The sequence below is a fragment of the Raphanus sativus genome, chromosome 4 (genome assembly GCF_000801105.2).
Source record: "Raphanus sativus cultivar WK10039 chromosome 4, ASM80110v3, whole genome shotgun sequence".
Lineage (NCBI taxonomy): Eukaryota > Viridiplantae > Streptophyta > Magnoliopsida > Brassicales > Brassicaceae > Raphanus > Raphanus sativus.
This window is the reverse complement of record NC_079514.1, coordinates 5,445,461-5,458,053: the sequence shown is the minus strand read 5'-3', so window position 1 is coordinate 5,458,053 and position 12,593 is coordinate 5,445,461. Positions and strand designations below refer to the sequence as shown.

General features: G+C 35.3%; 2 protein-coding genes across 2 annotated transcripts; one reads left to right on the top strand and one right to left on the bottom strand.

The window, feature by feature from the left end:
* Window positions 1-1,213: 1,213 nt before the first annotated feature.
* LOC108850073 (uncharacterized) lies at window positions 1,214-1,627 on the bottom strand. The gene has a single exon (XM_018623662.1). The coding sequence runs from the start codon at window positions 1,625-1,627 to the stop codon at window positions 1,214-1,216; it is 414 nt and encodes a 137-aa protein (XP_018479164.1).
* A 6,550-nt stretch (window positions 1,628-8,177) lies between these two features.
* On the top strand, window positions 8,178-12,357 carry LOC108848743 (glutamate--cysteine ligase, chloroplastic-like). The gene is made up of 14 exons (XM_018622176.2): window positions 8,178-8,907; window positions 9,008-9,178; window positions 9,861-9,963; window positions 10,046-10,138; window positions 10,256-10,339; window positions 10,422-10,490; window positions 10,585-10,655; window positions 10,730-10,798; window positions 11,077-11,170; window positions 11,259-11,348; window positions 11,434-11,514; window positions 11,600-11,692; window positions 11,787-11,867; window positions 11,966-12,357. The coding sequence occupies exons 1-14, from the start codon at window positions 8,498-8,500 to the stop codon at window positions 12,122-12,124; spliced, it is 1,668 nt and encodes a 555-aa protein (XP_018477678.1). The 5' UTR covers window positions 8,178-8,497; the 3' UTR covers window positions 12,125-12,357.
* The last annotated feature ends 236 nt before the right edge of the window (window positions 12,358-12,593 follow it).

Below are 12,593 nucleotides of genomic sequence, written 5' to 3'. Positions count from 1 at the left end.
GTCATATTGTAAATGGTTTATCTTTAACAAAAGATAAAATTATTTCATTACCCAATAAAATTTTAATAAAATACTAGAACGGATGATGATGCTCAAATAATCCTTTTCAGAACAACATCATTTGCCCAGAACGAATCGTAATCACTAACTTGCTACTTCTCAGTGAAATAACACTTGGGTTTCATTGCTTCTAGAAGCTCCTCCAATCTCTTGTCACCAGTTAACATGTTAAAATTCTCTAAGATGTACCTTAAGCTTGTTTGAATCTGAGAAATACTTTTTTCTCGAAGCCTCTACCTTAAGGTCTGAATCACCAGTTAACATGTAAAACTTCTCGGAAATCAACAAGTAACCATAACAGAAAGTCCAATCCAATGTGAGAAAGCAATGACAAAGTTCAAACAAAGGTGGAAGCGAAAATGCAGTCAGTACAAGGATAGTACCAAAACACGGCAACCTTCTTCACCTTTATTTAGAGCAAAACACGGTGCTGTTTACTGGATGAAAGGCACAATGCAACTGTGCTTTACTAATTCAGTAAACACATCATCACAATGGTAACTGTAAAAGAGATCCCTTGCATCTTTGGATTCCCAGTTTCCAACAAAGCTTTTCTCTACAAATATCTTCTGAACGATAAAACCACTGCATTTCAGTTTTCGCATATCCTTCTTTTCCTTTGTACATAAATGTTCTGTCCAAAATGTAGTTTGATTATGATAAGGCAAAAACTGAAACGTTCAAAGTATAAAATTAAACGACACAAAACTTCAATTGATTTATTAAGATTGAGATTTTCCATACTTTAGGGTTTGTGAGAGCTGGGGAGTTAGCAGAATTGAAAACTCTCTTAAAGATAAGAAAATTTTGACAGTTTTTAGGTTGTGTATAACAAAAACATTGGTGTTGATTGGAAGATTTGGATAGGGTTTGGGGTTTTTCAGTCACATGTTTGGTTAGTGTTGATCTTGTTTTTCTGAAGACAGAAAAGGAAGGAACAACAAATGGGCTGATTTTGTGGTTTGAAGATGAGATATTACACCCAAACAATATTTTTCAGATTCGCTCAAGACTTTTGATGTTGAAATGAAAAGTTTATTATATCTCACATGCAGATAACTTAAAAACAAAATTAAAATTACGAAATAAAGTCCATAAAATAAAAGATAAGAACATAGATATTGGATAAGCCATTGTTTCTGATTCCTCTTGCTTATGGTTCTTCTGGGGCGACACGTTGATCAGAATGGGCCTTCCCTGATCCCCCACTGTTGCACGGCTTTGCATCAGTCTGGTTAACTTCTGCTTCTGGAGAAATGATTCTTCGAGGGGCATTCATCTTCCTCCTATGCAGTCTTCTCGTCTTGTTCGACGGCTCGTCTATTGCATCATTGTTCTTCTTTGGACTCTCTTCTAACTCCTCTGGACTTGTTGCATCACTGTCCGTTGCTTCACTGTCCGTTGAATCATCCTCATCAAATGGCCGAGCTCTCATGAGAAGAGCTTTGTAGGGGACGTTTCTCTCAACTTCGTTTGCTTCATCATCTGTTGAACTCTCTCCAGATGGTTCAGGTAACAGAGATCTTCTGGGAAGTGTTTTCCTTGGAGGCTTAAATTTATCACTCATTGATCTTGGAGTATTGAAATATCAAAATAATAAACTATAAGAGAAAAGAGGGATCAAGATTGTTAATGAGAACACATAAATGTCTTTGGGGGACTAAGGGTTACAATTTATATACAATCTTGTTATACTTTCACTGATATCTCTTGTTTAATTAGTGTTTGTTGTGTACTTTTAGAGAGTGAGCGATGGTGAGTTATTTGAAAGACGTTTTACTGATCTATCAGATCAGAGATTACAAGAGAGTTTTGGTAATGATTAAGAGAAAATACAATGTTTCCAGCTAGAACAATGGATTAAAGATGATAAACCATATTTCTAGCTGTTCTGGTCTTATCTAATTTCTGAATGTCTCTTCTTCTTGTGGATTTCTTCTCTTTTTATACTCGATGCTCATAAACCCTCTCGTGCTGACCTAATTCGGTTGGGTCAAATTGTAGCAGGCCAGGTTGTATAGAGCCGAGTTCTCCTTGATTTGCATGTTCGAATTGGGCCGAACTTTGGGCCAAACTCTCCATTACATGAGCCTTATTGAGGGTTGTAATCTCTCTCTCACATTTCTCTGAAAATTATTAACTATTTTAGATTTTAGTATTTATCTAAAATGGTCTAAAATAGCTATGAAAATATATCTCTAGAATATTTTCAAAATTTTACTGAAAACATAATTTTTATAATAATTAATATGGTATTAAATATTTAAAATAGAAAATAAATTATATATATATGGTTGATAAAGATTTCTTCCATAATTGTTTTATTTGAAGGTAATTAATCAACTAAGAGATTCTGTATCTTGTTATGTCAGATACATTTCAATGTAACTTCACATTTTAGATTTTATTTTAAGAAAACTTCTTTTTGTTCTTATAGTTTACAAAAAAAAAAAAGATAATCCCTAGATTGATTTTATTAAGATTGAAGGTTCAAGAGATTTTTCACACTTTAGGGTTTGTGAGAGTTGGTGAGTTAAGAGAACCGAAAACTCTCTTAAAGATAAGATAATTTTGACAGTTTTTAGGTTGTGTAAACAAAAGCATTGGTGTTGATTGGAAGATTTGGATAGGGGTTGGGTTTTTTCCAATCACAGGTTTGGTTAGTGTTGCTCTTGAGTTTGCGAAAACTGAAAAGGAAGGAAACAAATGGACTGATTTGTGGTTCGAATTTAAGAAATTACACCCAAAACAATATTTTTCAGATTCACTCAAGACTATTGAGGTTCAAATGAAAACACTTTATTATATGAAATTCTCAGCATGCAGATCAACTTAAAAGAAAATAAAACAAATTACGAAATAAAGTCCACAAAATAAAAGATAAGAACATAGATATTGGATCAGGCCATTGTTTCTCATTCGTCTTGCTTATGGTTCTTCTGAGGTGACACGTTAATCAGAATGTGCCTTCTTTGATCCCCCACTGTTTCATGGGTTTGCATCAGTCTGGTTAACTTCTGCTTCTGGAGAAATAAATCTTCGAGGGGTCTTTATCTTCCTCCTGTCCAGTCTTCTCTTCTTGTTCGGTGGCTCGTTTACTGCATCATCGTTCTTCTTTGCAGTATCTTTTAACTCCTCTGGACTTGTTGCGTCACTGACCGTTGAATCATCCTCATCAGATGAATCATCCTCATCAGTTGGTTCTTCACTGTCTGTTGCTTCACTGTCCGTTGAATCATCCCCATCAATATATCCAAATGGCCGAGGTCTCATGATCAACGGCACTTTGAAAGGGACTTTTCTCTCAACTTCGTTTGCTTCATCATTTGTTGAACTCTCTCCAGATGGTTCAGGTAACAGAGATCTTCTGGGAAGTTGTTTCCTTGGAGGCTTAAATTTATCACTCATTGATCTTGGAATATTGAAATATCAAAATAATGAACTATAAGAGAAAAAGAGGGATCAAGATTGTTAATAAGAACACATAAATGTCTTTGGAGGACTAAGGGTTACAATTTATATACAATCTTGTTATACTTTCATTGATGTATCTTGTTTAATTAGTGTTTGTTGTGTACTTAGAGAATGAGTGAACACGATGGTGGGTTATTTGAAAGACGTTTTACTGATCTATCAGATCGGAGATTACAAGAGAGTTTTGGTAATGATTAAAAGAAAATACAATGTTTCGAGCTAGAACAATGGATTAAAGATGATAAACCATATTTCTAGCCGTTCTGGTCTTATCTAATTTCTGAATGTCTCTTCTTCTTGTGGATCACTTCTCTTTTTATACTCGATGCTCATAAACCCTCTCGTGCTCACCTAATTCGGTTGGTCAAATTGTAGCAGGCCAGGTTGTATAGAGCCGAGTTCTCCTTGATTTGCATGTTCGAATTGGGCCGAACTCTACATTACATGAGCCTTTTTGAGGGTTGTAATCTCTCTCTCACATTTCTCTGAAAATTATTAACTATTTTGGATTTTAGTATTTATCTAAAATGGTCTAAATTTTAAAATGGTCTCTAGAATATTTTCAAAATTTTACTGAAAACACAATTTTTACAATAAATTAATATGGTATTAAATATTTAAAATAGAAAATAAAATTTATATATATGGTTGATAAAGATTTCTTCCATAATTGTTTTATTTGAATGTAATTAAACAACTAAGAGATTTTGTATCTTGTTATGTCGGATACATTTCAATGTAACTTCATATTTTAGATTTTATTTTAAGAAAACTTCCTTTTCTTCTTATAGTTTACAAAAAAAAAAAGATAATCCCAAGATTTATTTTATTAAGATTGAAGGTTCAAGAGATTTTCCACACTTTAGGGTTTGTGAGAGTTCGTGAGTTAGGAGAACTGAAAACTCTCTTAAAGATAAGAAAATTTTGACAGCTTTTAGGTTGTGAAAAAAACAAAAACATTGGTGTTGATGGGAAGATTGGATAGGGGTTGGGGTTTTTCCTATCACATGTTTGGTTAGTGTTGATCTTGAGTTTTTGAAGATCGAAAAGGAAGGAAACAAATAGGCTGATTTGTGGTTCGAAGTTAAGAAATTACACCCAAAACAATATTTTTCAGATTCACTCAAGACTATTGAGGTTCAAATGAAAAAACTTTATTATATGAAATTCTCAGCATGCAGATCAACTTCAAAGCAAAAAACAAATTACGAAATAAAGTCCACAAAATAAAAGATAAGAACATAGATATTGGATCAGGCCATTGTTTCTCATTCGTCTTGCTTTTGGTTCTTCTGGGGTGACATGTTAATCAGAATGTGCCTTCTTTGATCCCCCACTGTTTCATGGGTTTGCATCAGTCTGGTTAACTTCTGCTTCTGGAGAAATAAATCTTCGAGGGGTCTTTATCTTCCTCCTGTCCAGTTTTCTCTTCTTGTTCGGTGGCTCGTTTGCTGCATCATCGTTCTTCTTTGCAGTATCTTTTAACTCCTCTGGACTTGTTGCGTCACTGACCGTTGAATCAACCTCATCAGTTGGTTCTTCATTGTCTGTTGCTTCACTGTCCGTTGAATCATCCTCATCAATATATCCAAATGGCCGAGGTCTCATGATCAACGGCACTTTGAAGGGGACTTTTCTCTCAACTTCGTTTGCTTCATCATCTGTTGAACTCTCTCCAGATGGTTCAGGTAACAGAGATCTTCTGGGAAGTTGTTTCCTTGGAGGCCTCCAAGGCTTAAATTTATCACTCATTGATCTTAGAGTATTGAAATATCAACGAATGAACTATGAGAGAAAAAGATGGATAAAGGCTGTTAATTAGAACACATAAGTGTCTTTGGAGGACTCTAGAGCTTTACAATTTATATACAATTTTGTTATCTTTTCATTGATGTCTCTCTGAAAATTATAACGATTTTGGATTTTCATATTTATCTAAAATGGTCTAAAATAGCTGTGAAAATATATTTCTAGAATATTTTCAAAATAATTACTAAAACACATAATTTTAAATAAAATAATATAATAAAATGTTTAAAATAAAAGATATAATTTCTATATATCTTTGATAAAATTTTCTGGATATATATGATTTTTTCCATAATTTTTTTTATTTGAATGTAATTAAACAGCTAAGAGAATATGTATCTTGTTATTTCAGATACATTTCAATGTAACTTCATAGTTTTAGATTTTATTTTAAGAAAACTTCATTTTGTTCTTATGTTTACAAAAGGAAAAATATATTTCTCAAAATTGTCAAATTTTATATTTCCCTTTGATGCTTATGTGAAACTATGCCTAGATACTTCTACCTGCACTGTATATACATACCATAGTCTTTGTTGAACTGGACATGTGTATATCATGGGCCTGTGTATGTCACTTGAGAGAGATGTAATTTGATTTTGTGTATGTCACTTGAGAGATATGTAATTTGATTTTGTGTATGTCATTTGACTGGCCCATATATTATTTAAAACCGAAACTCCTTTTATTACATCCTCGAGTTTATGTTTTCATGTTTTCAGGTGTTTTGTTATTTGACCCTTGTTTTTTAGAAAATAATTTTGTTGAACGATCAACCTGTGTTGAGATTGCTATTTCAATTTCTGGGGAGAATTTTTGGGTAATTTCAACTTATTATAGTGCAATTAACTAATGCATATGTGATCATCCAGGTATATATACTACTCTATTATATGCTATCACAGCTTCTAATCCGGCACGAAAAAAAGGGATTCATCTCTCCCACCAAGAACGATGGCCCGTGAGATTATGTGCCTTAATCTTTAAAAAATGTGTAATAATATAAGCTTCCATGCGAAGAGCTTCGATGAAACATAAGTACTATATAAAAGACTTGAACCAATTGGTTTCCAATCCACTTGTCGCTGTAAAACCAATTGGTTTTCAATTGGTTTTGGTCTTAATATATACTGAAAATTGTTAAGGCTCTGGTATAAAGGAGAAATAGAATGAAAGGGAGTCGTAAGCAATATTAGAGTTTATTTCGTACTATCATTTTAGTATTTCTGCTTCGATAGTAATAGCAAGAAACTGTTGAAGTGGGTTCCGGTTCCGTTTACGCCTTAAAGTGTGGAGAATAAAAAGTCATGGCCGCTCGCCATATATTTTACTCACGTGTCCACCTACTTTGCCTATGTGTATGTATAACATAATATTAATATCGTATTCATTCATTCGTTCTGGTTTCTGGATAATATCTAATACTGTCTCTTGTGGTATTAAATTAAATATGCTTACATTGTACCAGAGTTTTGTTTCTTCACTTACGTTGATGCACACGCAGGCAATCTGCCACTACTTGCCTTTTATTTTAGCGGCGGCCCTAATTAATTTTACAAAATAGTAGATAACTGATAATAACACCACATGTTCTTTCAGCAAAATTTTCGTTAAAAAAATATCGATATGTAAAACAGTTATGGATCTTATGGTACAATATTTCTCAGATAAAATATTACTTGAGGGTTTTTTTTGCCTGCGTGAAAAAACAACATTTCCAAATCTTTTGTTGTCCACACAATTAACCCAAAAGCGTTACTATAATGATGATACCCTTTTTATAGTCTTTTCCTTTATCATGGTTATCTGTTTTGGAGTATTTTATTTGAGAGCATGTAGTTAGTGACACATTTCTTTCGCCTGCGTGAAAAAACAACAGTTACAAATCTTTTGTTGGTCCACACCAGAGGCGAAGCCAGACTTCTTTTCAACTGGGTGCAAAAAATTATTATAGATTAAAATATAGTGATAAAAGTTAAAGTAGGGGGCCTCGAACCCAGATTCCTCAAATATTGTGGGTGCACCTTTACCGAATGTGCCACTTTCTTCAATAGGATTCTGTGTAAAAAATTAAATTTGTAAATAATAGTGGGTGCACGTGCACCCGTACTCTTTCACCTAGCTTCGCCACTGGTCCACACAAACAATCAACCCAAATTAAAAGCGTTACGATAATGATGACACCCTTTTATAGTCTCTTTCCTTTATCATGGTTATCTGTTTTGGAGTATTTTATTCCAGAGGATGTGGTTAGTGACACATTTCTTCCGTTACTTTTCAAACTAAGATATTTGAGGGAGAGGTTCATAATATTGTATTCAGCATAGGATTAAGAAAAAAACTGACGGCTAAAAGACGTTGGGGATATCTTTATAGAAAGCTAATGTTATTGAGTTTATTACCCATTAACTAAACTTACGACCTGGTCCGAGATCTTTAATTCGTTTTGGAGTAACATGAATTAAGCAGACTTTAAAAAACTTAAAAATAATAATACTGCAGTAACAATACAAATGCAAACCAATATGTCACTGAAATACAAAGTTTATAAAAAAGAATACACAGTAATTTTGGACTTAGCATAACTACTACAATTTTCTTTTGGAAATGTCAATTATGTAGACATTTTCGAGTCGTCATATGAAAATATAACAAATATACAGAGTGTATTTTAAAAGATTAATATTCATATCATGTTACTATCTATACTCAAATTTTCATCATACATGGCGAAAACAAAAACATAACACAATCCAAAGTCAAAAACATACATGATGAAAATGCAAGTTTTATAACTAAAGGGGTCAATTTGATGAATTATAAGGAGAAGTGGGAGGCAAAATATGTGAAAGAATCGTTCATTTAGACAGCTCAGCTCCACTGATCGGCTCGTGCTTATTTATTTATTTTTTACTTTCTCTCTTACTCTCTCTCAGTGTGATATATATAAGTGGAGACGACGCCGAAGGGAACTTGCTGAAAGGCTCTCTACCTCCTCTTTAAACCGCCATCATCGTTGACGAATTCAGGTCTTACGAATCGATTTGTCTTCCACTCTCTCTCTCTTCGTGGATTCCCAGATTGTTTCACGGATTGCGTAACTGTCGTTTTGATTATTTGGTTTAATTCCTTGGTCTGATTTGGTTTTGTGTTTATGGTCTCCGGTTTAATGATCCACGTGGCTCACAATAAGTTGTTACAGGACTCTCTATATATATATATACACATGGCGCTCTTGTCTAAGGCAGGAGGAGTAGGAGGAGGAGCATACACTGTTCCTTCTGCTGGACCTCTATGCTCAAAGACTAGAAGAACGAAAGCAGGTTCTGGTGGTGTGGATGTGTTGAGGATGAAAGATAGCTCCTACTACTACTACTGCTCTAGGAGGAGTCTTTCTACCAAATCATCGGTGCTGAACCATTCTGTTAGTAAGAGAGGGAATCAGTTGATAGTTGCGGCTAGCCCTCCTCCTACGGATGAGGCTGTTGTTGCAACTGAGCCGCTGAGCAGAGAGGATCTCATTGCCTATCTTGCCTCTGGTTGCAAATCAAAGGATAAATGGAGGTGGTTACTTACTTTTGTTTATGCTACCTCAGATTTTTGTTTTTTATCTGTTGGACCCAATAATATCCATTTCGCTAACTTAGGATTATGAGTTTTGTAGAATAGGTACAGAACATGAGAAGTTTGGATTTGAGGTTAATACTCTGCGCCCTATGAAGTATGATCAGATAGCTGAGCTGCTTAACAGTATCGCTGAAAGGTTTGAGTGGGAGAAAGTTATGGAAGGTGACAAGATCATTGGTCTCAAACAGGTAAAAATATCTCTCCCTGTGTTTGATCTTTTTGAGCTGCTTCATTTTTTTTTTCAATGGAACATGTTAGTTACATTTAAGTTGATGGTTACCTTTTTTTGGTGTTTTGGTATATATAATTCTGTTTCCTTTTTGTTGATTAGGGGAAACAAAGTATTTCATAGGCCTGGGCATTCGGATTACCGGTTCGGATCCGGGTCGGATGTTTCGGATTTCGGATATTTTGGAACTAGTGAAAATGGTACCGATCGGATAACGTTCGGATACGGTTCGGTACCTGTCGGATCCGGTTATATCCGAAGTAACCAAAAAATTAACGGATCCGATTAATATTTATAAATTTATTATATATATATAGATATAAACTTTAAAATACATATATAAACACTATAGGATGCATTGGTGCAGTGTCACGTGATGTGGTAAGTGTAGGATGAGGTTCATGGTTCGATTTGCTAGTGATGCATATTAAATTTTACATCTCGGATACCCGTACGGATCTCGGATTTTTCGGATACCCATACGGATCTCGGATTTCTCGGATACCCGTACGGATCTCGGATATACCCGGAACCGATCCGGTACCCGACCAATTTTAAAACCTCATCCGACCGGGTATTTTTCTAGAACCGAACCCGATCCGAGACCCGATTTTTCGGGTAATTACCGGTTCGGATTTTCGGATCCGGATAATTTGCCCAGGCCTAGTATTTCACTTGAGCCTGGTGGTCAATTTGAGCTTAGTGGTGCTCCTCTTGAGACTCTGCATCAAACGTGTGCTGAAGTCAATTCACACCTTTATCAGGTAGTTTTTGAGATTAATTGCCAATTCTATTATCCTAAAATGTGATAAAACAACCAACTTTCTCTGTTGTTGATATCAACAGGTTAAAGCTGTGGCAGAGGAAATGGGAATTGGTTTCTTGGGAATCGGTTTCCAGCCCAAATGGCGTAGGGAGGATATCCCCATCATGCCAAAGGTAGTATGAGGCATTCTATATTTGTTGTTTCTATAAGGTTTTTTACTTGTACCGTGTTTCTTTTGCCAAGGAGGATCTGGTAGTAAGTAAGATCTTTACATAATGTGTTCTGTGCAGGGGAGGTACGACATTATGAGAAACTACATGCCCAAAGTTGGTTCCCTTGGACTTGATATGATGCTTCGAACGTGTACTGTTCAGGTTAGATGACTATTCTGAATTTCTGGCTTTTTGTCACTTCAGAAGTTCCTTCGAACTAAACTCTCAGCTTCTGATATGACAGGTTAATTTGGATTTTAGCTCAGAAGCTGATATGATCAGGAAGTTTCGTGCTGGTCTTGCGTTGCAACCTGTGAGAAACTGTAGCTCTTTTTATAGCATAACCAGAAACTTCTTTTATCAACGATTATGATTAACCATTGCCTTAATTTATCCAAACTGAACAGATAGCAACGGCTTTATTTGCAAATTCACCTTTTACCGAAGGAAAACCAAACGGATTTCTCAGCATGAGAAGGTTTCTAGATTTACCTAAACTCTTGTAGTTATTGTTTCCCTTCCACGTTATAAACTTTGTTATTGTTTCGACAGCCACATATGGACAGACACTGACAAGGACCGCACAGGAATGCTACCCTTTGTTTTCGATGACTCTTTCGGGTGAGTACGAAATTTGTTTATCCAAGAACAAACATTGCATTATATCGGTTAGTTTGATCCGATCAAAAAAAAAATATCGGTTAGTTTGATTTGAGAAGCTTGTAAGAAAACAAATTAATAAGACTCTGTTTACCATTATCGATTAATACGATATGCTATTCTGTGGATGCTCTTATAGTCTTATGTGATGATTCTGGATATTCATTTCTCATGAAACTGCTTTGCTAATAATACTTACTTGCAGTACTCTGTCTTTTGTTCTTCTCTGGTTTGTATAGGTTTGAGCAGTATGTTGACTACGCACTTGATGTCCCTATGTACTTTGCCTACAGAAACAAGAAATACGTCGACTGCACTGGAATGACATTTCGGGTCCAAATCTATCCTTAAATCTTATCTGACAATTTAACAAGATCTTCTTTAAACATTTATAAACCAAATCATTTTCTTTATCCTGCAGCAATTTTTGGCTGGAAAGCTTCCTTGTCTCCCTGGTGAACTACCAACATATAATGATTGGGAAAATCATCTGACAACAATATTCCCAGAGGTTTATCATCTGTGCCTCAGAGAGTCCATTAATTAGCCAATGACTTTCAGTTCCATGTCTTAATATGAGCCTTAACATTTAATAGGTTCGGTTGAAGAGATATTTGGAGATGAGAGGTGCTGATGGAGGTCCCTGGAGGAGACTGTGCGCCCTTCCTGCTTTCTGGGTAGTTAATTACATCTACTAGCTTCATGAGCTCTCTGATTTCAAGTTATGCCGGCCGTTGTTTTGATACTTTCTTCAAACTTCAGGTGGGTTTGTTATATGATGAGGACGTTCTCCAATCTGTATTGGATATGATTGCTGACTGGACTCCTGTAGAAAGAGAGATGCTAAGGAACAAAGTAATACAGGCACAAAGCCACACTCTACATTCTCTCTTATTCCACAGCGTTAGTAAACATCTCATCTTAAACCAAATCTTGATTTTTGCAACAGGTTCCGGTAACTGGTTTAAAGACTCCGTTTAGAGATGGTTTGTTGAAGCATGTCGCTGAAGATGTCCTGAAACTCGCAAAGGTATGTTCATAATCATAAGCAACTCTCTTAGATTACTTCAAGAAGCCCCCCAATTCAGTGCCTAGCTGTAAAGTACTATTGTGTGCTTTCTACTTCAGGATGGTTTAGAGCGTAGAGGCTACAAGGAAGCTGGTTTCTTGAACGCTGTCGCTGAAGTGGTCAGAACAGGAGTTACGCCGGCAGAGAATCTCTTGGAAATGTACAATGGAGAATGGGGACAAAGCGTAGATCCTGTGTTCCAAGAACTGCTGTACTAAGGACTGGACTTCAAGGTGTGAGTTTTATGCTATCCGAAGAACTGGAGTCTCAGGAATTAAGTGTTTTTTTTTAATTTGTTGTAGACGGATTTGAAAACTGATTTTGTTTTTAAAAGATTCGAAGCATTGAAAGATCAGAAGAAAATTATCTGTTATAATTATCAGAATGTTGATTAGTATACTAGTTGATCTTATTTTATCAGAATCTGACCCACAAATCTATTCAACTCAAATATGTTATAAATTTTCTTTAGCGTTTCCGTTTTGGTTTATAATGAGATATCAGATTACCAACGAGTGAATGGATTTTCCCAAGCAACATACCAGTATGTTTTTTCTAACTCCATTTGCGTTATAGTTTCTTCCACTTGTATTTCTCATCTTTTGATTTCCCTCGTGAAGGAACATCATTTTCCAGTACTAGAAACACTAACAATTAAAAGAAAAATGATAAAGGTCAACTGGCTTT

Bases quoted from the DNA above. Each gene is read 5' to 3' on its own strand.
- LOC108848743 (XM_018622176.2), top strand. From the start codon at position 8,498: ATGGTCTCCGGTTTAATGATCCACGTGGCTCACAATAAGTTGTTACAG. The intron at 10,139-10,255 runs GTAGTATGAGGC...TGTTCTGTGCAG, and splicing joins ATATCCCCATCATGCCAAAG to GGGAGGTACGACATTATGAG. The intron at 11,515-11,599 runs GTAGTTAATTAC...TTCAAACTTCAG, and splicing joins GCGCCCTTCCTGCTTTCTGG to GTGGGTTTGTTATATGATGA.
- LOC108850073 (XM_018623662.1), bottom strand. From the start codon at position 1,627: ATGAGTGATAAATTTAAGCCTCCAAGGAAAACACTTCCCAGAAGATCT.